Source organism: Melanerpes formicivorus, unplaced genomic scaffold (assembly GCF_026170545.1).
Source record: "Melanerpes formicivorus ecotype bairdi unplaced genomic scaffold, bMelFor1.0.p_v2 SCAF_54, whole genome shotgun sequence".
Lineage (NCBI taxonomy): Eukaryota > Metazoa > Chordata > Aves > Piciformes > Picidae > Melanerpes > Melanerpes formicivorus.
In genome coordinates, this window is record NW_027142406.1 from 973,277 (window position 1) to 999,631 (window position 26,355).

The window sequence follows — 26,355 nt, forward strand, 5'->3', positions numbered from 1 at the left end:
GCTGGGCACTGACTGGCTGGAAAGCAGCCCTGAGGAGAGAGACTTGGGGGTGCTGGTGGACAAAAAGCTCAACATGAGCTCTCAATGTGCACTTGCAGCCCGCAAAGCCAATCAGATCCTGGGCTGCATCAGGAGAAGTGTGGCCAGCAGGTCGAGGGAGGTGATCCTCCCCCTCTACTCAGCCCTGGTGAGACCCCACCTGGAGTACTGCCTCCAGTTCTGGAGCCCCTATTACAAGAGGGATGTGGAGGTGCTGGAACGTGTCCAGAGAAGGGCCATTAGGATGATCAGAGAGCTGAAGCACCTCTCCTGTGAGGGCAGACTGAAGGAGTTGGGGCTGTTCAGTCTGCAGAAGAGAAGGCTCCCAGGTGACCTCATTGTGGCCTTCCAGTATCTGAAGGGGGCTACAAGAAGGCTGGGGAGGGACTCTTTAGGGTGTCAGGTAGTGATAGGACTAGGGGGAATGGAATGAAGCTGGAGGTGGGGAGATTCAGGCTAGAGGTGAGGAGGAAGTTCTTCCCCATGAGAGTGGTGAAGCCCTGGAATGGGTTGTCCAGGGAGGTGGTTGGGGCCCTGTCCCTGGAGGTGTTTAAGCCCAGGCTGGATGAGGCTGTGGCCAGCCTGGTCTAGTGTGGGGTGTCCCTGCCCATGGCAGGGGGGTTGGAACTAGATGATCCTTGTGGTCCCTTCCAACCCTGACTGATTCTATGATACTATGATACTATGATTAAGAATGTCACTGTTTTGGGGTGGACTGGATGAACATTTTCTTTATGTGCACTTTGTACTTCTGATTGTATAATGGTGTTTGGTGGTTTTGGTTTTCTTTTCTTTGTTTATTGCCCGTTTCCTGCAATTCTTTCACTGCTTTGACTGCTTCTGAGCAACGAAGCCCTATGGCTTCCTTCCCCCAGAATCTCTGCTTAGGAGCTTTCTGCTGATTCATGAAGCACGTCTTTTGTTCCAGCATTTCCTACATTGCAAAATAAATTGTCCTCCTTGGAGTGTGCTTTTTTTCTGTGGCACCTGAGGATGTAGCCAGGTGGGGGTTGGTCTCTTCTCCCAGGCAAGCAGCACCAGAACAAGAGGACACAGTCTCAAGCTGTGCCAGGGGAGGTTTAGGCTGGAGGTGAGGAGAAAGTTCTTCCCAGAAAGAGAGATTGGCCATTGGAATGTGCTGCCCAGGGAGGTGGTGGAGTCACCATCACTGGAGGTGTTTAGGAAGAGACTGGATGGGGTGCTTGGTGCCATGGTTTAACTGATTAGATGGTGCTAGATGATAGGTTGGACTCAATGATATCAATGGTCTCTTCCAACCTGGTCTGGTCTGGTCTGGTCTGGTCTGGTCTGGTCTATTCTATTCTATTCTATTCTATTCTATTCTATTCTATTCTATTCTATTCTATTCTATTCTACAAGGGCTCATACAAGGGATAGGGGTTGGAAGGGACCTCTGGAAATTATCTAGTCTAACCTCCCTGCCACAGTAGGATCACCTAAAGGCAGATCACACAGGAACATGTCCAGATGAGTTTTGAGTGTCTCCAGAGCAGGAGACTCCACAACCTCTCTGGGCAACCTGCTCCAGGGCTTCTGCATCCTCACACCAAAGAAGTTTTTCTTTGTGTTGAGATGCATCTTCCTGTGTTCCAGTTTGCATTCATTGCACATTGTTCTATCAGAGGACACCTCTGAAAAGAGATTGACCCCATCTTCTTGACACCCACCCTGTTGAGGTATTATCAGATCACAGAATCACAGAATTATTGAGGCTGGAATAGACCTCTGAGATCATCATAGACTGAGTCCAGCCTATGACCTAACACCACCACATCACCTTTCAGTCTTTTCTCTGAGCTAAAGAGCCCCAGGGCTCTCAGCTTCTAATCATAACTGATCATTGCTCTCTGCTGGACTCTGTTGTCCCTGCCCATGGCAGGAGGGTTGGAACTAGATGATCCTTGAGCTCCTTTCCAACCCTAACAATTCTGTGATTCTATGACTCTCTCCATTGTTGGACTCAATCATCCTTATAGTTCTCTGTTGGACTCTGTCCATAGTTCCCTGGTCCTCTTGAACTGGGGAGCCCAGAACTGGACACAATACTCCAGATGCAGTCTCACTAGACAGGATAATCTCCTTTGACCTGCTGGTCCCACTCTTAATGCACCCCAGGATCCCATTGGCCTTCTTGGCCACAAGGACACAGTGCTGTCCCATGGATAACTTACTGTCCACCAGGACTCTAGGGGCTTTCCAGAAAGTCAGCTCCTGACCTGTACTGGTACCTAGGGTTATTCTTGCCCAGGTGCAGTACCCTGCACTTGTCCTGTTTGAATTTCATGGGGTTCCCCTTTGCCCAGCTTTCCAGCCTGTCCATGTCCCACTGAATGGCAGCACAGCCTACTGGTGTTCCAGTTTTGTATCACCAGCAATGCTTGCATCTTTGAAATGGTCACAAAGTGACATCCTCTGTTGCTCCCACAGCCTAATCTAATTTGCCTCTTCCTTATTTTGACACTTCCTCAGACGGAATCCAAATTCAGTGTTGCTAGGCTTTACTTTTTCACCTTGCCTACTTCAAGGCCATGGAGGACCCCATGCTGAGGCAGGCTGAAGGAGGCTGTGATCTTGTGGGAAGTCTGTGCTGGAGCAGGCTTCTGGCAGGACCTGTAGAGAGAGTAACTTAGACTGGAATAGGGTTGCTGGCAGGACTGGTGACCCCATGGCTGCCCATCCTGGAGCAATCTGTTCCTGAAGAGCTCCACCCTGGGAGGGGACCCACATTGGAGCAGTTTGAGAAGAGCAGCAGTGGGTGGGGAGGACTCAAACTGGAGTAGCTCATGGAGAGCTGTCTGCTGTGGGAGGGATCCTACAGTGGAACAAGGGAAGAGCACGAGGGGGAAGGAGCAGCAGAGACAGTCTGTGATGAGCTGATTGGAACCCTCATGCCCCATCCCCTGCAGCAGTGCTGGGAAAGAGGTAGAGGAAATAATTTTTGTAGCCTTCCTCTGGCCCTTCTCCATCAGGTCCATGTCCTTCCTGTGCTGAGGGCTCCAGAGCTGCTCACAGCACTGCAGGTGAAGGCTCACCAGAGCAAAGTGTCAAAATCCCCTCTCCATCTCTGGCCACACTGCTTTTGATGCAGCCCAGGATGCATCTCCTTCTCCTTACTCTAAGCTGCTTTCCACAAGAGCAGTTGGAGACTAGACTGTCAGCTATGCCCTTAGCAGCACAATAACATCCTTCACACCCTTGCCCACACTTAACTCGGGTCACATCTAGGCTGCCATCAAAACTAAGCTTTTCTCCTCTTTCTTCTGCAGGAACAAAAGCTCCTACACCAGTCTGTGGCCTCTGAGATACGAAGCATCCTACTTTTCCTCTTGAACAATAGCATTTCAAATTGAATGTGCTGCCCAGTGGCTCAATCAGTGAGAGCTGTCACACATCCACATGCAAAATGTATTCCAAAGGCTTATCTGTCATGTAAGTCTCTAAAAACTATTTCCCCTCATTGTGACTTTCTGGCAATTGAAGGCACTGATTTCCACGATAGCAATTTGATCTATTGTCTTGGAGAGCCAGAGGGATGTGACGTTTGCTCTTGCTCTTCCCTTTTAAATGACCAAGAGTTCCTGGCTTGCAGAAAAACAAGGAATTTCAGAGCAGAGCCAGTCCAGTGCTGTCTCCTGAAGGAACTCGGGAATCATGGTGTGGTGGAGGCTATAGGTAGCCACTGGAGGAGCTTCTCGGTCGTATGCAGAAGGAATCCTGCACACATGAAGGTACATCCATTCCTAAATAAGCCATAAAATGATGGAGGGTTATATACTGGCAGGTCTCATTTGGTTGTAATCTAATTTATTGGTGGCACCTGCTCTGTCAGAACTGGAGGGGGGACAACTTCAAGTCTGCAACTGGGTGGTGGAAGGGGAATGAAAAACAAGAGTGTTTGCATCTTGTCTTGTCTTTGCATGCTTTGTAAGACTCAACAGAGAAAAGTGAGACCTGATGTGATCACATAGAACCATAGAATCAATAAGGATGGAAAAGACCTCAAAGATTATCAAGTCCAACCTGTCACCCAACACCTCATGACTACTAACCCATGGCACCAAGTGCCACATCTAATCCCCTCTTGAACACCTCCAGGGATGGTGACTCCACCACCTCCCTGGGCAGCACATTCAATTTGAAATGCTATTGTTCAAGAGGAGAAGTAGGATGCTTCATTTCTCAGAGGCCATAGACTTGTATAGGAGCTTTTGTTCCTGCAGAAGAAAGAGGAGAAAAGCTTAGTTTTGATGTCAGTCTAGATGTGACCCAAGTTAGGTGTGGGCAAGGGTGTGAAGGATGATATTGTGCTGCTGGGCAGCACATTCCAATGGCCAATAACTCTCTCTGTGAAGACCTTTCTCCTCACCTCCAGCCTAAACTTCCCCTGGTGCAGTTTGAGACTGTGTCCTCTTGTTCTGGTGCTGGTTACCTGGGAGAAGAGACAAACCCCCACCTGGCTACAACCTCCCTTCAGGTAGTTCCACAGGGCATGCACTGAAAATACACTAGCAAGGGTGCAACCTGAGGACCATGCCTACTCGTTTCTTTACCATTACTTTGCAGTTGCCTCCCCATGCCTTGCCATTTCTTACCTATCTTAGCTTTGTGTCAGATGAGCATTTTCAGCCTGGACAGCTTTACAACAAGTCTTTCTCTCTGAATCTTTTGTAAATGAGGCAGAAATTGGTATTTATTTGTGTGGCTGTGAAAGGGACCTAGGTAATGGGCATCCATCAGGAGTGTGTGCCTGAATTTCTTGGCAGAATGGATTCTGGACTTCAGTTGGAGACTTCTTTGATGGCTTAGTGCCAGGTCTCCTGTCATTAGTAGCTTAAGAACGGTATATTTATGGTCAGGTAATGATAGTACTAGGGGGAATGGAAAAAAAACAGAAATGGGTAGATTGAGATTGGATATTAGGAAGAAGTTCTTCCCCATGAGGGTGGTGAGACACTGGCACAGGTTGCCCAGGGAGGTGGTGGAAGCCTCATCCCTGGAGGTTTTTACAACCAGGCTGGATGTGGCTGTGAGCAACCTGCTGTAGTGTGAGGTTCCCTGCCCATGGCAGGGATTTGGAACTGGCTGATCCTTGAAGTCCCTTCCAACCCTGATAATTCTATGTTATTTAAGCCTTTATAGTTGCCTATATGAGATTAGAGATAATATAATATAGAATAATATAGAATAAACCAGGTTGGAAGAGACCTTCAAGATCATCGCGTCCAACCTATCATCCAACACCACCTAATCAACTAAACCATGCAACCAAGCACCCTATCCAGTCTCCTCCTGAGCACTTCCAGTGATGGTGACTCCACCACCTCCTCAGGCAGCCCGTCTCACTTAGATGGAGCTCCCTATAGCTTTCATCCATTTACTGGCAGCATTTTTCTGCAGAACTCATCTGTTCACCATCTGCACGACACTCATATCCTATTGTTATTCTTTGTCAAGGCTTGGCAGTACAGGAGGTGTTTTATTGATGTATGGAAAACAGAGGCTGATGTTTCAGTGGCAGAAAGCAGGAAACTGCTTTTGGTGAATGGAAATTTTCACCCTAAGTCTCCAAACTGCAATGGTTTAAATCCTTCTTGCTGCTTGTATTATAGAATCATAGAATTGTTGAGGTTGGAAGGGACCTCAAGGATCATCTAGTTCCAAATCATCTAGTTCCAACCCCTCTGCCATAGGCAGGGACCCCTCATGATAGATCAGATTGCTCAGAGCCACAGGTTTGTCATCATAGATTCATAGAACACTAGGTTGGAAGGGATCTCAAAGATCATCTAGTCCAACCTTTCAGGGTAAGAGTATAGTTTAAATGAGAAGGTCCAGCATCCCTGAACTCAGTGGATTATAAGGATGATGCTGATCCAGCCTTGTGTGCTTCTTCCTGTCAGGCCAGATGATAGTAGGCTGAACATGAGCCTGCAGTGTGTCCAGGTGGCCAAGAAGGCCAGTGGCATCCTGGCCTGCATCAGGAATAGTGTGGCCAGCAGGAGAAGGGAGGTCATTGTGCCCTGTGCTCAGCACTGGTTAGGCCACATCTTGAGTACTGTGTCCAGTTCTGGGCTCTTCAGTTTAAGCAAGATGTTGAGTTGCTGGAATGTGTCCAGAGAAGGGCAACAAAGCTGGGGAGGGGTTTGGAGCACAGCCCTGTGAGAAGAGGCTGAGGGAGCTGGGGTTGCTTAGCCTGGAGAAGAGGAGGCTCAGGGGAGACCTTCTTGCTCTCTCCAACTCCCTGAAGGGAGGTTGTAGCCAGCTGGGTGCTGGTCTCTTGTCTTAGGCAATCAGCACCAGAACAAGAAGACACAGTCTCAAGCTGTGCCAGGGGAGGTTTAGGCTGGATGTTAGGAAGAAGTTCTTCATAGAAAGAGAGATTGGCCATTGGAATGTGCTGCCCAGGAGTCACTGTCCCTGGAGATGGTCAAAAAGGGATTGGACATGACACTTCAAGCCATGGTTTAGCAGTCATGGGGTGTTGGGTGACAGGTTGGACTTGATGATCTATGAGGTCTTTTCCAACCTTACTGATTCTATGATAAACAAAAAAAAATCCTTTTTATGAGGAAAGAACAGAAAATAGTTGTTTTGAAGCAGACTGAAAGCTGCAAATAGAGAATATTCTAATCTCTTCCTTTCTGATATGTGACAGATGCTCTTCTTGGTGGTGCTGCTAACAGATGTGCTGCTGGCCACAGGAGTGTCAGGTAGGAATTGTTGTTTTCTGCTATCCAGACATTACAATGCACTCTCACTCTTTCTTTGGAGATTTCTCTCCCACCCTGCACATCTTTATCAACAGGAATGAGGTCACCCCTCAGGCTCCTCTGTTCCAAGCTAAAGAGCCCCAGGTCCCTCAGCCTGTCCTCAGCTGGGAGATGTTCCACTGCCTTCAGCAGCTTTGTGGCTTTGTGCTGCACTATTTCAAGAAGTTCCTTGAGGTCCTTCTTGAATTAAGGAGCCCAGGACTGGACACAATATTCCAGATGTGGCCTCACCAGGGCAGAGTAGAGTGGGGAAGAGAACATCTCTCGACCACAGCCCTTCTAACACCCCCCAGGATTTCACTGGCCTTCTTGGCCACAAGAGCACACTGCTGGCTCATGGTCATCCTTAGAATCATAAAATCAATAAGGCTGGAAAAGACCTCAAAGATCATCAAGTCCAACCTGTCACCCAACACCTCATAACTACTAAACCATGGCACCAAGTGCCACGTCCAATCTATTTTTGAACACCTCCAGGAACAGTGACTCCAACCCACCAGGAGCCCCAGGTCCCTCTCCTCTGCTCTGCTCTCCAGTAGATGCTTTTCTGCACTACAAAAGGGTTTTACATGGCCAGTGACGTTGTCTTTCGATACCCAGGGTCATCGAGTTCTTTGCTTCAGGAGTCAGCAGCTTCCCGTTGCAGCCTTTTTGGGACTGACCACATCAAAACTTTTGATGGCTCTTTCTACAGCTTTGCTGGGGACTGCAGTTACCTCCTTGCTGGTGACTGTCACAAGCGCTCCTTCACCCTCTTAGGTGAGTCTGATCAGGGTGCCAAGAAGTAACACAAATGCCCAATGTTGTGGGGACATGGTTGGGTCTCTCAGAATCACAGAAACAACCAGGTTGGAAAAGACCTCAGAGATCGTCAAGTCCAACCTATTACCTAATACCTAACACCTCATGAATACTAAACCATGGCTTCATTTGCCATGTCCAATCCCCTCTTGAACACTTCCAAGTATGGGACTCCACCACCTCCCTGGGCAACACATCTCAATGGCCAATCTCTATTTCTGGGAAGAACTTTCTCCTCACCTCCAGCCTAAACTTCCCCTGGCACAGCTTGAGACTGTGTCCTCTTGTTCTGGTGCTGGTTGCCTGGGTGAAGAGATCAACCCCCACCTGGCTACAACCTCCCTACAGGTAGTTGTAGAGAGCAAGAAGGTCTCCCCTGAGCCTCCTCTTCTCCAGGCTAAGCAACCCCAGCTCCCTCAACCTCTCCTCATAGGGCTTGTTACATACAGAATACAGAATTAACCAGGTTGGAAGAGACCTTTGAGATCATAGAGTCCAACCTATCACCCAACACCATCTAATCAGCTAAACCATGGCACCAAGCACCCCAGCCAGTCTCTTCCTAAACACCTCCAGTGATGGTCACTCCACCACCTCCCTGGGCAGCACATTCCAATGGCCAATCTCTCTCTCTTTCTGGGAAGAATTTCTTCCTAACATGCAGTTGTGCTCAAGACCTCTCCCCAGTCTTGTTGCCCTTCTCTGGATGCATTCAAGTGTCAGTTCATGCACCTGCCAGTGGCTGATGCCAACACTCCTCCTGGTGCTACCTGGCCCTTTGATATTAAACCACTATGATGTGATGAAACAGATGCCTCTTGAAAATGGTAGATGGTGTGCTCCCAACTCTGTCAGGTGCATTTGCCAGTTGTCCTCCTGAATCCCAGAAATATCAACATTTGCTTGTGTCTCATTTCTCCAGGTGACTACCAGGACGGGGAGAAGATTGGTTTCTCTGTGTACCTTGGAGAATATTTCAACCTTCGCTTTTCTCTAGATGGAAAGGTGATGCAGGAAGACAAAAGGTATCTGTGGGAATAAGCATTCCAGCAGGAAAATGAAATCCCCAAACCACAACTGTTACAGGTTGAGGGTTGGCTAGTGGATCCCAGGGTGTGTCTTAAAGCAAGGCAGATGCTCTTTTGCCTCTTCCAACAGGGGTAAAATAAAAATGCTCACACAAAGGATTAATAGAATTGGGAAGTTTGAATGGAAATGCTATTTGCACCTACACAAAGCAGTACAAAGCATATAAAATACAGTAAACCCATAGTCTGGGCTTAACACAGAAGCTCACTAAGCCAAACTTCACACAAACTGCCTTTTAAACCAGGGCAACAAACCCAGGACTTCATGTCTCTTCCCCTACCAGGCTTCTCTGCCCTGCACACCAAACCATTGTGACGCAGATAAAATTTGACTCGGCAGCTCCAGGTCCCAGTTAGGCAACTCCAGGCCTAGCTGGCAGCATTAGAATAGAATAGAATAGAATAGAATAGAATAGAATAGAATAGAATAGAATAGAATAGAATAGAATTAACCAGGTTGGAAGAGACCTCTGAGATCATCGAGTCCAACCTATCATTGCCAAGGCTGACACCGGGTCTCCCCAACAAGAGAAAACAGCCTGTGTGTCCTCCCAGGAGCAGAGAGAGAGATGAAAGGGCAGAAATCTGACTCTGCAGTCAGTTTTGTAGGGATGCAGGACTTGTGGGAATGAAATACACTTCCCTGTTCACTTCCTGGACACTCTGGACCACCTGGAGGTCTGTAATTTCATGGTTCTTAAAGGCAGCTAGTCTCAAAACCATCACAGGGTGGAAAACTGGATTATAGAATCATAGAACCAGGTTGGAAAAGACCTCAGAGATCAAGTCCAGCCTATTACCTAATACCTAACATCTTCTGACAACTAAATCATGGCTCCAAGTGCCACATCCAATCCTTTTTTGAACACCTCCAGGCATGATGACTCCACCACCTCCCTGGGCAGCACATCCCAATGGCCAATTACTCTTCTGGGAAGAACTTTCTCCTCATCTCGAGCCTAAACTTCCCCTGGCACAGCTTGAGACTGTGTCCTCTTGCTCTGGTGCTGGTTGCATGTTACTCCTCTCCCTTTCCTGCATATCCTCTATTTAGGAGGCAGGACAGCTTAGGGGCTGCCCTGCTGGAGAGCAGCTTCATGGAGAAAGACCTTGGAGTCCTGGTAGACAGCAAGTTCTGCATGGGACAGCAATGTGCCCTTGTGGCCAAGAGAGCCAATGATATCCTGGAGTGCATCAAGAAAAGTGTGGCCAGCAGGGCTAGGGAGGTTCTTCTCCCCCTCTACTCTGCCCTGATGAGACCACACCTGGAATATTGTGCCCAGCTTTGGGCTCCCCAGTTCAAGAGAGACTTTTATTAGCTTCCAGTTCTGTGCAAGAGTTTTTATTTATTCCTTTTACCTTCCCCTGCCTATCTTTTCCCTGTGGGGGAAGAAGGAGTGGGGATAATATACATCCTGTCCAGCAGGCTTTTGCCCTGGAAGTTCAAACTAGGACAGCAATTTTCATTTTTTTTGTGTGTGTTTGTGCCATATTCTGAGAAATTCTCCCCATTTTCCCCTCTTCCCAGGGTTTCCATACCTTTTGCCTCCAATGGCATATTTATAGAGAAGGAAGCAGGTTATTATAAAATATCCAGCACTGAGCATGGCTTTATGGTGAAGATTGACACCAGTGGCAATATTCAGATCCTCTTTCAAGAGAAACACTACAATAAGACCTGTGGCTTGTGTGGCAACTTCAATCAGTTTGCTGAAGATGACTTCAGAACTCAGGAAGGTAAGGCTGCAACTCACTGATGGGATGGATTTTAAGGTACCCTCAGCATGCTTTGCCTGCTGGGTCATTCAACAGATTTTGCTGCTTCAGCAAAAGGTCTCTACAAAACCTGTCAGATCCCTTCTCTTGATCCACAATAAAAAAGCTGTTTGGCTAAGTTCTTTCATCTTCCTCTCTCCTGAAAGGGGAATTGCTGCCACATTTCATTCCTGAGCAAAAAAGCAGTAGCTAAAATTGAACAGTTTTAATAACCTTGAATCTTGAAATACAAAGAGAAAGCTCCAGGCTAAACAATGAGGACCTCTCCTATGAGGACAGACTGAGGGAGTTGGGGCTGTTCAGTCTGCAGAAGAGAAGGCTCTGAGGAGACCTAATTGTGGCCTTCCAGTATCTGAAGGGGGCTACAAGAAAGCTGGGGAGGGACTTTTGAGGGTGTCAGGGAGTGATAGGACTGGGGGGAATGGAACAAAACTAGAAATGGGTAGATTGAGATTGGATGTTAGGAAGAAGTTCTTCCCCATGAGGGTGGTGAGGCACTGGCACAGGTTGCCCAGGGAGGTGGTGGAAGCCTCATCCCTGGAGGTTTGTAAGGCCAGGCTGGATGTGGCTGTGAGCAACCTGCTGTAGTGTGAGGTGTCCCTGCCCATGGCAGGGATTTGGAAGTGGCTGATCCTTGAGATCCCTTCCAACCCTGATAATTCTAATGGATGATACAGTGTGTGGGGAGACAGACTAGAAGACCCAGCAAAAAGAGATGTGAGGAAAACTCATGTATTCAGCATCAGGTTTTTCCTGAATTAGTGAAGAGGGAGTGAGATAGTGTTGCAACAGCAGAATATTGAACCCTAAGGGTTGCTCCTGGCAGGTTTGTGTTTGGATTTGGCATGGAATGCTGTTCTATATATTGGTTACCTTTTAATTCATAGATTCATAGAATGGTTTAGGTTGGAAGGGACCTTCAAGAGCATCTAGTTCCAGCCTCCCTGCCATAGGCTGGGACACCTTCCACTAGCCCAGGCTGCTCAAGACCTCATCCAACCTGGCCTTGAACACCTCCAGGGAGTAGGCAATCACAATCGCCCTGGGCAACCTGTTCCACTGTCTCTGTCTCAGACTAAATCTGCCCTCGAGCTTCAACCCAATTCCTATCATCCTGTCACTACAAGCCCTTGTCAAAAGTCCCTTCCTGCCTTTCTTGTAGACCCCTTCAGGTACTGGAAAGGTGCTTTAAGATCTCCCTGGAGTCTTCTCCAAGCTGAACAGCCCCAACTCAGAGGGGAGGTTCTGCAGCCCTCTGATCATCTTCATGGCCTCCATGTGACTCCACCACCTCCCTGGGCAGCACATTGCAATGGCTAACAACTCTTTCTGTGAAGAAATTTCTCCTCACTTCAAGCCTAAACTTCCCTGGCACAGATTGAGACTGTGTCATCTTGTTCTGGTGCTGCTTGCCTGGGAGAAGACACCAAGCCCCACCTGGCTACAGCCTCCCTTCAGGTAGTTGTAGACAGCAAGAAGGTCTCCCCTGAGCCTCCTCTTCTCCAGGCTAAGCAACCCCAGCTTTCATTTGATTCAGACCTTTAAAAAGCCTTATTTATTTATTTATTTATTTATTTATTTATTTATAAACTGTTGAAAGTAACTTCCAGGTGAGAAGCAAGAGAAAATGGCTGGGAGAGGTAAATGTTCCTCAAATGAAAGTTCTATGTAGCTCATGAAGAAGCAGGTAGGTTTGTTTTTTTCTAGCTGTAGTTTATTTGCTCTCATTTTAGCCTGATTAGATCTTGTAAAGGTCAGCCCAACCCAGGATGTGAGCTTGCTGCAGTGACTTGGCAGTCTGAGGGTACCAAAAGATTACCTTCAATTTGCTGCAGACTGGGCTCTGCTGTTGATGTCTCCACTGTTTCCTGTTCGCTTGTGGGCGTGCTTTGATTTACCAGTTGGGGCTCTCAGTTTTAATGCATTAGATACATTTCTGGGCTGGGTTTGTATTGATAATAACTACAATAAGATCTCTGGGCTTCAGAAGAGTGTGGAATAGAAGCACAGAGAGCAAAGAAAAAAGACAATGACCTAATGCTTCTGAGATTGTAGGCTCTTATCTGGAAACCTCTTGGGAGCACTATGCAGAGCTGAGTCAGAGACAAAGGAAGAAAGGTCATAGAATCGTAGAATGGTTTGGGTTGGAAGGGACCCCCAAAGCTCATCCAGTCCGACCCCCCTGCAGTCAGCAGGGACATCCTCCTCCACATCAGGTTGCCCAAAACCTTGTCCAGCCTCACCTTGAATATCTCCAGGGATGGGGCCTCAAATCCCTCCCTGGGCAATCTGTTCCAGTATTCCACCACGCTCATGCTAAAGAACTTGTTGCTCACATCCAATCTAAATCTGCTCTTCTCTCATTTCAAACCATTGCCTTTCATCCTGCCACTGCAGACCTTTGCAAGCAGTCCCTCTGCATCCTTCTTGTAGGTCCCCTTCAGGTACTGGCAGGCTGCTCTTAGGTCTCCTTGAACCTTTATCCTCTGTAGAATGAACAACTGCTTTTGTTACAGACCAGGATGCCCTTGGCCTTCTTGGCCAGCTGGGCACACTGCTGGCTCATTCTCAGCTGTCCACCAGCACCCTCAGATCCTTTTCCACCAGGCTGCTTTCCAGCCACTCTGCCCCATGCCTGTAGTGTTGTGTGGCATTGTGACCAAAGGGCAACAAAGCTGGTGAGAGGTCTGGAGCACAAGCTCTATGAGGAGAGGTTGAGGGAGCTGGGGTTACTTAGCCTGGAGATGGGGAGGCTCAGGGGAGACCTTCTTGCTGTCTGCAACTCCCTGGAGGGAGGTTGTAGCCAGGTGGGGGTTGGTCTCTTCTCCCAGGCAAGCAGCACCAGAACAAGAGGACACAGTCTCAGGCTGTGCCAGGGGAGGTTTAGGCTGGATGTTAGGAAGAAATTCTTCCCAGAAAGAGAGATTGGGCATTGGAATGTGCTGCCCAGGGAGGTGGTGGAGTCACCATCACTGGAGGTGTTCAAAAAAGGACTGCATGAGGCACTTGGTGCCATGGTTTAGTTGATTAGGTGGTGTTGGATGGTAGGTTGGACTTGATGATCTCAAAGGTCTTTTCCAACCTGTTTAATTCCATTCCATTCCATTCCATTCCATTCCATTCCATTCCATTCCATTCCATTCCATTCCATTCCATTCCATTCCATTCCATTCCATCCACAGTGCAGCACCCAGCACTTGGTCTTGTTAAGCCTCGTTGTGTTAACCTCAGACCATGGATTTAATCTGTCCTGATCCCTCTGCAGCCCCTTCCTACCCTCAAGCAGCTCAACAATCCCTCTCAGTTTAGTGTCACTGATGGTACCTTCAATCCCCTCACCCAAATCATTAATCACACAGAATCACAGAATCACCAAGGTTGGAAGAGACCTCAAAGATCATTGAGTCCAACCTGTAACCACAGACCTCATGACTAGACCATGGCACCAATTACCACGTCCAATCCCCTCTTGAACACCTCCAGGGATGGTGACTCCAGCACCTCCCTGGGCAGCCCAGGGATATTAAGATATTAATCAGACCTGGCCCTGTATGTGGTTTGAAGCTTAGTTATTGAGGTCCTGGAGGTCTAAGTTAGGACTGAAGGTGAGATATTGTAGCAAAATAACACTGGTAGGAGTCAGCATTGTAGGTAGCATCTTCAGGCTCTTTTACTTCATCCCAAATTAATTCTCCCCAGCAGGTTTCAGAGTTGCAGACACCCTGTCCTTCAGCCAGAGGATGTTGTGCTGAGTCACTCCCATTGACATAGTTGTTTTCTAAACTGCTTTATCCTGCAGAGAAGTGTTTGTGTCCTGTCCAGACTTATAAACAGGAATGATTACATTGTACACGTCTGGTTGTTCATTGGACTGGGCACGGAAAACAAGCCAGCTGCCCCTGGAGAGCTTGTTCTCACACTTTAAGCATAACTAAAACATAAAAAAATAAAGCTATTGGAAGCTTTCCAGGGGGTTTTGTTTGTGGGTCTGATTTTCCCCTAGATCCTAAGGAAGGAGTTAATTTCTCCTCTGCTTTTCTTGCCTTTACAGCGAACCTGTGAATGCTTCCAAGACTTGGTAATTGAACAGGTTTTGCCTCTCCTCATCATCAGCCACTTCTAGCTGGTTGATAGTCTATACTCATATCAGAAACATGAAACTGACTCCTCTCTAGGTGCTCAGATACCTGTTTGACAGCCTTCAGCCCATGCCATTTGAGTGTCATGAGTATTTTACAGCTGGAGATCCACAGCACAGGCCAGCAGCCATGATTTACATAATCCCACAGAGGATATCTGGCACAACATGGGCATCTGGGTCCTCAAATCTCAGAGCATGAGCGTTTGAGCAAGTTATCAAGAAGTGTAGCCCATGATCATGCTCTGAGCTTGCAGAAATTGTAAGGGGATTTCTCCCTAGTCAGAGAGGCTGCAGCAGAAGCTCATGGAGCTTATTTGTGTGCCCATAGCTTCAGTCTTTGATAAGTACTCATATGAGAGAACTTCCTCACAGGGGAACTGCTGTGATGGGTGAGGGGGGATTGGATGTCTAGGTCATCATTACCATTTATTTGTGCCAAAGAGCTCCTTCAAGTCCAACACAGGGAGGTTAATCTGGCATTTTGTCATTTGTGTGTGTGACATGCTCATGGTTGGACTAGATGACCTTTGGAGGTCCCTTCCAACCCAGCCCATCCACTGTTTCTCCTGTGTTTCCCCTCTGTTTCTTCTCTGTCTCTCCTCTGTTTCCTCTCTGTCTCTCCTCTGTTTCCCCTCTGTTTCCCCTCTCAAAGAAAGGTCAACCCAAATGAATCCAGCATCCCGTTTTGCTTTTCTTGGCGCTGGCAGGTTCTGGGAATCTGTATCTAAAATTACAAAGACATTAATGATAAAACAATACCCATGACTAACTTGGGGTAGATGCTTGATGTGTTCTGAGCCTGCTCCAGCTGGGTGGGCTGTGCAGTGAATGAGGAATTGATTGGATGATGACATACAAAGGGTAGTGATCGTTTTCATGGCCCTCCTCTGGCCCTGCTCCATCAGGTTCATGTCCTTCCTGTGTTGAGGGCTCTGGAGCTGGATACATCACTGCAGCTGAGAACTCATCAGAGCAAAGTGGTAGAATCCCCTCTCTCCTTCTGCTGGCCACCCTGCTTTTGAAGCAACCCAGGATATAATAGGCCTTCTGGGCTATCAGTGCACATTGAAGGCCAATGACATCCTGGCCTGGACCAGGAATAGAGTGGCCAGCAGGAGCAGGGAAGTCATTCTGCCCCTGGACTCAGCACTGGTTAGGCCACACTTTGAGTACTGTGTCCAGTCCTGGGCCCCTCAATTTAAGAAGATATTGAGACTCTTGAACCAGAGTCCATGAAGGGCAGAGAGAAGGGCAGAGAACGTGTCCAGAGAAGGACAATGAGGCTGGGGAGAGGTCTGGAGCACAGCCCTGTGAGGAGAGGCTGAGGGAGCTGGGGTTGCTTAGCCTGGAGAAGAGGAGGCTCAGGGGAGACCTTCTTGCTGTCTACAACTACCTGAAGGGAGGTTGTAGCCAGGTGGGGGCTGGTCTCTTGTCTTAGGCAATCAGCACCAGAACAAGAAGACACAGTCTCAAGCTGTGCCAGGGGACGTTTAGGCTGGATGTTAGGAAGTTCTTCACAGAAAGAGCAGACTGGATGAGGCACTTGGTGCCATGGTTTAGTTGATGAGATGGTGTTGGGTGATAGGTTGGACTCGATGATCTCAAAGGGCTCTTCCAACCTGGTCTGGTCTGGTTTGCGCTATTCTATTCTATTCTATTCTATTCTATTCTATTCTATTCTATTCTATTCTATTCTATTCTATTCTATTCTATTCTATTCTGTTCTATTCTATTCTATTCTATTCTATTCTATTCTATTCTATTCTATTCTAAAATGAAAAAAGAGGTGACCAATATTACAGGGCTGGAACTTGTCCCAACCTTCAAGACTTGACTTGTGGGTAAGTGAGGATCTGCTGGTCCTTGCCAGTGGGAAGATCATCATGGACATGTATTCAGAGCCAGAGGAACACTACCTTGGAGTGAAGCCCATCTCCTGTTAGTGCAAATAAAAGGAGATGTATTTAATTTGGCACCTCCATTCTTACTAGACTAAATTTCACTAGTTTTTCTAGTTTTGAGGAGAAAGTTCTTCATAGAGAGAGTTGTTATGCATTGGAATGTGCTGCCCAGGGAGGTGGTGCAGTCACCATCCCTGGAGGTGTTCAAGAGGGGATTGGACGTGGCACTTGGTGCCATGGTTTAGTTGATGAGATGGTGTTGGGTGATAGGTTGGACTTGATGATCTCTGAGGTCTTTTCCAACCTGGTTACTTCTATTCTATTCCAGACCTGTTCGATTGTTCAGTTATGCTCTTTGTGTTTCTACTCAATGTACAGCCGGTGGCTACATTAATTTTTGTTATGTATGCATATAGATGAATAATGATTTATCATATTTTTGGGATATGTAGATGTGCTTGGGAAGCATTTCTATTTTTCAGACACAGTTAGGGTCATATTTCAACAGTCTCTGTCTGCACAAAGTCCTAGGAAGGTGTTAACAGTGGGAAATGATCCTCTCACATGCAGCAAGGTTTTAAAAGTCAGAGTTGCAGAACTGAGGGTGTCATGAAATTAATTATGTTGTAGCAGAGCTAAGCCTTGAATCAGCCAGGCCATGGGAGATGAGAGAAGGAGGAGGGAACATTCCCTTTCTGGGAGGATCCCCTATCTCAGAAGGATGGAGCAAGAGAAGCAGAGAGTTGGTTTGCACCTCCCAGCAAGAGGCAGCCATACACATCATTGGTTTTGCTCTCATGCAAAGTGGGTGCAAAGCATCCCATGCCTGGGCCAGGAGCTGCTTGTGTTGGGACAGAGGAGCATGCTTCAGGGCACCCTACAAGGACAAGCTGAGGGAGCTGGGGTTGTTCAACCTGGAGAAGAGAAGGCTCCAAGGAGACCTAAGAGCAGCCTTCCAGTAGCTGAAGGGGGCTCCAAGAAGACTGCAGAGGGACTGTTCGCAAAGGCCTGCAGTGACAGGATGAGGGACAATGGTTTGAAATGAGAGAAGAGCAGATTGAGATTGGATGTGAGGAGCAAGTTCTGTAGCATGAGGGTGGTGGAGGACAGCAACAGGGTGCCCCAAGAGGTAGTTGAGGTCCCATCCCTGGAGATTTTCAAGGTGAGGCTGGACAGGGGTCTGAGAAACCTGATCTAGTGGAGGACACCCCTGCTGAATGGAAGGGGGTTGGACTAGATGAGCTTTGGCGTTCCCATCCAACCCAAACCATTCCATGATCTTACACAAAAATATCATGGGCTTAAGCAATTATGGTATTTAAATTTCTTTGCACACAAGATGTAGTTTCAGATAAGAGAAAAATCAAGGCTGGTTTGGATCAGGAATGATCACACTTTGTTTAGAGAGAACAGCTTTATTTATTTATCTATGTATTTATTATTTTTATTGTATTCTCTCCCTCTCAAATGTCTTGGTGAGTCTCTGGAACAGGTTGTCTAGTGAGGCTGTGGATGCTCTCTCCCTGCAGGTGTTCAAGGCCAGGCTGGAGAGAGCCTTGAACAACCCTGTCTAATGTAAGGTGTCCCTGCCCATGGCAGGGGGATTGGAACTAGATGACTTTTAAGGTCCCTTCCAGCCTAAACCATTCTGTGATTCCATGATTCTATATGTTTTATTGACAGCTTTTAAACAGTAGGAAAATGTGTAGGCATGCTTAGACTTCTGCAGATTAAAGCTGACCAGCCAGTAACTCCTATGCTCATGCATGCATGGAAAGTGCTGGGAGCTCCCTTCTACAGGCTTTAGTCTGTCCTTGAGCTCAGACAAGTCCTTTGCAAGAGTCAGTCCAAATGACTGGAAGTGCCTTTTCTAGAGTGAGTCTACCTGGGATAGAAATTCATTTGATACAGCAGTCTTAATTTTTAGAAGGATCTTTCAGTAGACTATGGCACTGAGAGTAGCCAATGAAACCCACTTGTTGCTCAGCCCCCTAAACCTCCCCTCTGTGCTTCTCTTCTTCCTTCTCAGGGAGCCTTGTGGCAAACAGCTATGATTTTGCAAACTCCTGGGCTTTGCACAGTGAGAACAAGCGGTGTAAGAGAGTGCAGACTCCAAGCAACACCTGCAACATTTCATCTGACATTGCAGAGAAGGTTGGTGGCAAGAGAGAACCCTTCTGCTTTTGGTCCTCCCCTACCTGAAGGCACTTTGCCTGTCCTTTGGCAGAGGAGCACAAACACTTCCTTGAGTCTGTGCCTGTAGCTAATGTGGCCTTCCCTCAGCAAATGGTTAGGCTGTGAGGCCTAGGAGGGACCCATTTTGGGTATCTAAGGTGCAGAGTGCTCTGAAGGTGGCTACATGGGGCATTGGTAGTGTGGCTAGCAGAAGCAGGAAAGTCATTGTGCCCATGTACTCAGCACTGGTGAGGACATACCTTGAGGACTGTGTCCAGTTCTGGCTCCTCAATTTAAGGAGGACATTGAGAGACTTTAACGTGTCCAGAGAGGGTCAATGAGGCTGGGGAGAGATCTGGATCACAAGCGCTGTGAGGAGAGGCTGAGGGAGCTGGGGTTGCTTAGCCGGGAGAAGAGGAGGCTCAGGGGAGACCTTCTTGCTGTCTACAACAACCTGAAGGGAGGTTGTAGCCAGGTGGGGGTTGGTCTCTTCTCCCAGGCAAGCAGCACCAGAACAAGAGGACACAGTCTGAAGCTGTGCCAGGGAAGTTTAGGCTGGAGGTGAGGAGAAAGTTCTTCCCAGAAAGAGTAATTGGCCATTGGAATGTGCTGCCCAGGGAGGTGGTGGAGTCATTCAAAAAAGGATTGGATGTGGCACTTGAAGCCATGGTTTAGTTGTCATGAGGTGTTAGGTATTGCGTAACAGGTTGGACTTGATGACCTCTGAGGTCTTTTCCAACCTGGTGATTCTATGGTCTTGCTGCTGCACTGGAACAAGGTGTGCAGCTCCTCGTCCAGCCTGGCAGGAGTTAACCATGGGGCTGATAGTGGCCATATGTAGGTCCCTGCTGTGGCACAAGAGGATCAGGTTCAGGCAGAAGGTGGAAGTGGCACTTGCACAGCAAATCCCTGAGCTGTCTTTGGGCACTCCTGGCCTCTGGGTGAGCCAGAGTGGGGCTGGATGCAGTATACAGCTGGATGCTTGCAGTTCCTGAGCTGGTAAGTGTGCCCTCTCTGCAGATGCTGGCTGGTGCTAGCAGGAGGATTTCTACCCTGGGCTGCCTGGTGCTGTAACAAAGCAGCCTTGGAGGCCACTTGTCATGACTGTTGTTTGTCTTACACACAGTGTTAAGAAAGGAATAGTTGCTCACTAGCAATTTTTTCTCTTCCTACTGCACCCTGCCTGTTTCCATTCTTTTAAAAACTGCATTACACACATTCCCTTCCCACTGCCCTCTCCCCTTCAAACCCCAACACCCAAACATTACACAGAGAAAGAAACCAACAGCTCATTTTTTTTTTTTAATAGAAGCATAGAATGGTTTGTGTTGGAAGGGACCTCCAAAGGTCAGCTAGCCCAACTCCTCCTGCAGCCAGCAGGGACATCCTCCACTAGAGCAGGTTGCTCAGAGCCCTGTTGGCCCTGATGTTGAATATCTCCAGGGATGGAGCCTCAACCACCTCTCTGGGCAACCTGTTCCAGTGTTCCACCACTCTCATAGTAAACAACTTGTTTCTCACATCCAATCTAAATCTGCACTAAGATTTTGGGTGGGGATGCTTGCATTAGTCATGTTCTGAAGTTCAGTAAAGCATGGTTGTGCTCCTTAGCCTTGCAGCTTCAATCAGCAGCCAACAAACATGGATGAGGAAACACAACAGTGATTTCAGGTTGGGAATAGAATAGAATAGAATAGAATAGAATAGAATAGAATAGAACAGAACAGAACAGAACAGAACAGAACAGGTTGGAAGAGACCTTCAAGATCATTGTGTCCAACCTATCATCCAACACCACCTAATCAACTAAACCATGCAACCAAGCACCCTGTCAAGTCTCCTCCTAAACACCTCCAGTGATGGTGACTCCACCTCCTCCCTGGGCAGCACATTCTAATAGGCAATCACTCTCTCTGTGTAGAACTTCTACCTAACCTCCAGCTTAAACCTCCCCTGGTGCAGCTTGAGACTGTGTCCTCTTGTTCTGGTGCTGGTTGCCTGAGAGAAGAGACCAACCTCTGCTTGTCCACAACCTCCCCTCAGGTAGTTGTAGAGAGCAATAAGGTCACCCCTGAGCCTCCTCTTCTCCAGGCTAAGCAACCCCAGCTCCCTCAGCCTCTCCTCACAGGCTGTGCTCCAAACCCCTCCCCAGCTTTGTTGCCCTTCTCTGGACACCTTCCAGCAACTCAACACATTTTCTAACCTGAGGAGCCCAGAACTGGACACAGGACTCAAGGTGTGGCCTAACCAGTGCTGAGTCCAGGGGCACAATGACTTCCCTGCTCCTGCTGGCCACACTGTTCCTGATGCAGGCCAGGATGCCATTGGCCTTCTTGGCCACCTGGGCACACTGCAGGCTCATGTTCAGCCTACCATCAACCAGTCCCCCCAGGTCCCTCTCTGCCTGGCTGCTCTCAGCCACTCTGACCCCAGCCTGTAGCACTGCCTGGGGTTGTTGTGGCCAATGTGCAGAACCTGGCACTTGGATGTGTTCAATCTCCTGCCGTTCTCCATGTTGCCTCCTTAGAGCTGAGTCAATGTGTGCAGAAGGCTTCTGTCAGGGCCAGGACAGATTGAACACCTGACCTAAGTAATGATGCATGATACCAAGGGTGTGACCTAAACATGAGGAGTTTCAGCCTGGCTGAGATGTTTTCTGAGGGACAGGACTATGTTTTAAACTCAGATGCAATTCTAGAGCAGGGCTAGTTGTTGCAACTGGTTGTGCCTGAAGGAATTAATTAGGAATTAAGAAGGACATTGAGACTCTTGAATGTGTCCAGAGAAGGGCAATAAGGCTGGGAGAGGTCTGAAGCACAGCCCTGTGAGGAGAGGCTGAGGGAGCTGGGGTTGTTTAGCCTGGAGAAGAGGAGGCTCAGGGGAGACCTAATTGCTCTCTACAAGTACCTGAAGGGAGGCTGTAGCCAGGTGGGGGTTGGTCTCTTCTCCCAGGCAAGCAGCACCAGAACAAGAGGACACAGTCTCAAGCTGTGCCAGGGCAAGTTTAGGCTTGAGGTGAGGAGAAAGTTCTTCCCAGAGAGAGTTGTTAGTCTTTAGAATGTGCTGCCCAGGGAGGTGATGGAGTCACCATCCCTAGAGGTGCTCAAGAGGGGATTGGATGTGGCACTTTGTGTCATGGTTTAGTAGGCATGAGGTGTTGGGTGACACGTTGGACTTGATGATCTTTGAGGTCTCTTCCAACCTTATTGATTCTATGATTCTATTCTATTCTATGAATTTTATCTTGTTCAGCCAAGTTTAAGGCTTAAAAAAATGTCAGCACTGCAGCTGAGGTCAGGGAGTGGCATGCAGGGTGAAGCCCTGCCTGTCTGATGGGCAGGCTGCACCAGTTGTGAGTTTTATACAGATTGTGTTAAAAATTAGTGGGTTTGTGGGATAATATTTGCTCTCTCACAAACTAGGTGAAATTATCTTCTGCCTCACGTGAGCTCATGATCTCACAGCATTTGAAGTTGGCTTAATGTATTCACTGTGCTAGAATAAGCACAATGCTATTAATAGAAATCCAGCCAAACCAGTCCCCCTGAAGAATGCAGAGCTGCTTAATGGTCTGCTTTGTTTGTTTGCTTCAGCTTCAGGAATGTAAATCTCCTCCATCTCTCAGCCTCCTTCCCTGCCGGGCAGTCAGCTGCTAGGTGAGGGAAACAACAGCTTTGGTTCAGTGCATCCCTTCTCTCCCCCCACCACGCAGGGTAGATCTGTGGTTTTCTTTGCCCTCTCTGTATCCCCTAATAGCATCCTTGGACAGAAGATCTCTGACTTCTTTGCAAGATGCAACCTCATGAAGTTCAACAAGGCCAAATGCAAGGTCCTGCACCTGGGTCGGGCAAGCCCCAGCAGAAATCCAGGCTGGGTGAGGAGTGGCTGCAGAGCAGTCTGGAGGAGAAGGACATGGGAGTGTCAGTAGGTGACAAACTCCCCATGAGCCAGCAATGGTTGCTGGCAGCCCAGAAGGCAGCTGTGTGCTGGGCTGCTTCCAAAGCAGGGAGAGCAGCAGAACAGGGAGGGGATTCTGCCCCTCTGCTCTGCTGAGACCCTACCTGCAGCATTGCCTCCGGTTCTGCTGCCCCAGCATAAAAAGGACATAGGACTGCTGGAGAGGGTCCAGAGGAGGGCCACAAAGATGATCTAAGGGCTGCAGAACCCCCGCTGTGAGGACAGGCTGAGAGAGTTGGGGCTGTTTAGCCTGGGGAGAAGGTGGCCCTGGGGAGACCTTAGAGCTCCACTTCAATATCTGAAGGGGACCTACAGGAAGACTGGAGAGGGCTTGTAGAAGGGCTTGTAGCCATAGGATGAGGGACCATGGGTTGAAACTGTAGCAGGGGAGATTTAGGTTGGACATCAGGGGGAAGTTCTGAACAATGAGAGTGGTGAAATACAGGAACAGGTTGTCCAGGGATGTGGCTGAGGCCTTGTCTGTGATGACATTCTAGATCAGACTGGATGCAGCCCTGGGCAGCCTGCTCTGGTTGGAGATGAATAGCATGGCATAGCATAGCATAGCATAGCACAGAACAGAATAGAATAGAATTCACCATTTTGGAGAAGACCTTTGAGATCATCAAGTCCAACCTGCTGACTGCAGAGGGGATGGACAGGATGACCTTTGAGGGTCCCTTCCAACCCAATGCAATCTGTGAAGCTGTTAGTTTTTAGGTTGTACCTCCCTAATGGCAAATGTTAAGCAACAGACAAATGCAGTTCATGCAGCAGCAGAAAGCAATGCCACAGAAATGGAAAGAATGCAGAAAATTCCACCTACAGCTCTGTGTTGGGACTGAGGCAGAAAGGAGGTCATCAAGTTTGTGGTTGCTACAGGCTGTGAGTGCCAGGACATTGCCAACCCATTTAAAGTACCAACACAGGACTCATGCAGAAATCAAGGGAGAAGTTGCAGGACTGTCACCTTTATTTTGGACGCTGCGGTCAGGTCTGCTACTTTCAATCTTACAGCCACTTGTACCTTAAGTACTGTTTCAGCTTGAGGCTTTGCTTCCTGGTCTGTTGAGTTTTGACAGAACAAGAGGGAATGGCCTCAAGCTGTGACTGGGTAGGTTTAGACTGGACACTAGGAAAGTTTTTTTCCCAGCAAGAGTGGTCAGGCATTGGAATGTGCTGCCCAGGGAGGTGGTGGAGTCCCCAAGCCTGGATGCCTTTAAAGATGGTTTGGATGTGGTGCTTGGGGATCTGATTTAGGGGTGAACCTTGTAGTGTAAGGTTCTGGGTTGGACTTGGGGATCCTGAGGGTCTGTTCCAACCTGAATGTTTCTGTGATTCTGTGATATTTTGGTATCTGTGTAGAGCTGCTTCCAGGACTGTTGTTCCGTAAGCAGGAATGTTAGAGCAGTGGGTGAGCCTGCCAATACGTGTTCCTCACCCTCTATGTGCATTGTCCCCTGAACTAAAGAACAAAGATCACTTTTAGTTCACAGGATCACAGGATGTCAGAGGTTGGAAGGGACCCAAAGAGATCATCCAGTCCAACCACCCTGCCAGAGCAGGACCCTACAATCCAGCTCAGGTCACAGAGGAATGCATCCAGACAGGCCTTGAAAGTCTCCAGAGAAGGAGACTCCACAAGCTCTCTGGGGAGCCTCTTCCAGTGTTCTGTGACCCTCACAGTAAAGAAGTTCCCCCTTGTGTTGAGGTGGAACCTGCTGTGCTGCAGCTTACATCCATTGCTCCTTGTCCTATCCCAGGGAGCAAATTAAGCCTGACCATTGAGTTTTGAAGAAAGCAGAAACAAAAATAAAGAATTCACAGAAAGGTTTATGTTGGGAGACACCACTCTTGAACACCTCACCCCACACGGTGACTCCACGACCTCCCTGGGCAGCACATTCCAATGGCTAACAACTCTCTCTGGGAAGAACTTTCTCCTCACCTCAAGCCTAAACTTTCCCTAGTGCAGCTTGAGACTGTGTCCTCTTGTTCTGGTGCTGCTTGCCTGTGAGAAGAGACCAACCCCCACCTGGCTACAGCCTCCCTTCAGGGAGTTGTAGAGAGCAATAAGGTCACCCCTGAGCCTCCTCTTCTCCAGGCTAAACAATCCCAGCTCCCTCAGCCTCTCCTTGTAGGGCTTGTGCTTGAGCCCTCTCCCCAGCCTCGTTGCCCTTCTCTGAACACGTTCAAGTCTCTTAATATCCTTCTAAAGCTGAGGGGCCCAGAAATAGACACAGGACTCAAGGTGTGGCTTAACCAGTGTTGAGTACAGGGGGAGAATTCCTTAGGTTTTGTTTCCTGTGGAGCCAAGTTTCATCTTGGCTTGCTGCTGTCTGAAAGGAGAGGTTTTGGCACCCTGCCTCCATCTCACCGTGCAGTCCTCCCCTTACACTAAGCTGCTATTGTGCTGACAGAACAAGAGCAGAACAAATTGCTTTTCTTCCCTGGGTTTTTATTTGCTATGTTTTGGTTTTTCTTCTGCCTTTTATCTGAGTTAAATCGAGCTGTTGTGCATTGGGCAAGCCAGCAGGAGCGACAGGAACACGGGGCCAGAAAGTGGGAGACACATTTGATTCCCTGAATTTGAGTCAGATTGATCTTTCACTCATTACCTAAAAGTGGGTCTGGTCACTATTTCTTTCTTTCTTCTTCTTAACTACCTCAGCTGTAAATGTCTCCTCTTTCTGATCTCTCTGTTTTCCTGCTATTCCAGACACTGTCTGGTCTTCCCTGGTGTGGCAGTTTTAGGCTGTGCCTCGGGAAACTTTCCACATATTGAGCAGAAAAGTAGCAGAATGTAAATATCAGAGTATCACAGAGTCACCAAGGTTGGAAGAGACCTCCAAGATCATGGAGTCCAACCTCTCGCCACTGACCTCACGACTAGACCATGGGCATCCAATCCCCTCTTGCCAATGGATGGAAAGAGGAAAATAACAATAAGGTTCAAATAATCCTAGTGGTCTGAAAAATAACACGAGGTTAGTTGTGCAAATTAATTCTCTTTTCAGTTCCTTAGCTCTAGAAAATGCTCCCTGGTGCTTCTGCTGGCTTGATGACCTTGGCTGTGTTCTTAGTTGCGGTTAAGTACTAACAGCAGCTCTCTCCTTGTCTCTCTTGTACTTTGTACAGGGCAGAAGGGGGCAGTGAGGGGGAAGCTGTTGGTAACCCCCTGGTTTTGTCCAGGGGGGTTCTTGTGTTTATAAATTGTAAATATATGTAAACATTGTATATTTTGGACATATTAATTTGATTCCATATTTCTAGATTGTAGTGGTGCTTGTAAATACAGCTTCATTTGCTTTCCAACTGAGTTGGTCTGGCAATTTTACATTGGGGGATAACTTCAACCCACCACACCTGCGTAGGATACAGTTCTGTGCTTCCCTCCATTTGCTAACTGATGTGTTTCTGCATAGAATCATAGAATTGTTAGGGTTGGAAGGGACCTCAAGGATCATCTAGACCCAACCTCCCTGCCATGGGCAGGGACACCTCACACTACATCAGATTGCTCAGAGCCACATCCAGCCTGGCCTTAAAAACCTCCAGGGATGAGGCTTCCACCACCTCCCTGGTTGACCTGTTGCAGTGTCTCATGTAGTTAAATAGTATAATAGTCAGGAGTCAGCAGTGAGCTACAGACATTTATTTACCACACAGATACCTACACAGAGGTA

General features: G+C 48.0%; 1 protein-coding gene across 1 annotated transcript in view; it reads left to right on the top strand.

Moving 5' to 3' along the window:
- The first annotated feature begins 3,652 nt into the window (after positions 1 to 3,652).
- Positions 3,653 to 26,355, top strand: part of VWF (von Willebrand factor) — a 162,380-nt gene continuing 139,677 nt past the window's right edge. The window contains 6 exon segments of the mRNA XM_068160869.1: positions 3,653 to 3,788; positions 6,716 to 6,770; positions 7,431 to 7,589; positions 8,554 to 8,656; positions 10,248 to 10,456; positions 18,567 to 18,691. Coding sequence (XP_068016970.1) covers positions 3,783 to 3,788; positions 6,716 to 6,770; positions 7,431 to 7,589; positions 8,554 to 8,656; positions 10,248 to 10,456; positions 18,567 to 18,691 — 657 coding nt within the window. The 5' untranslated portion in view covers positions 3,653 to 3,782.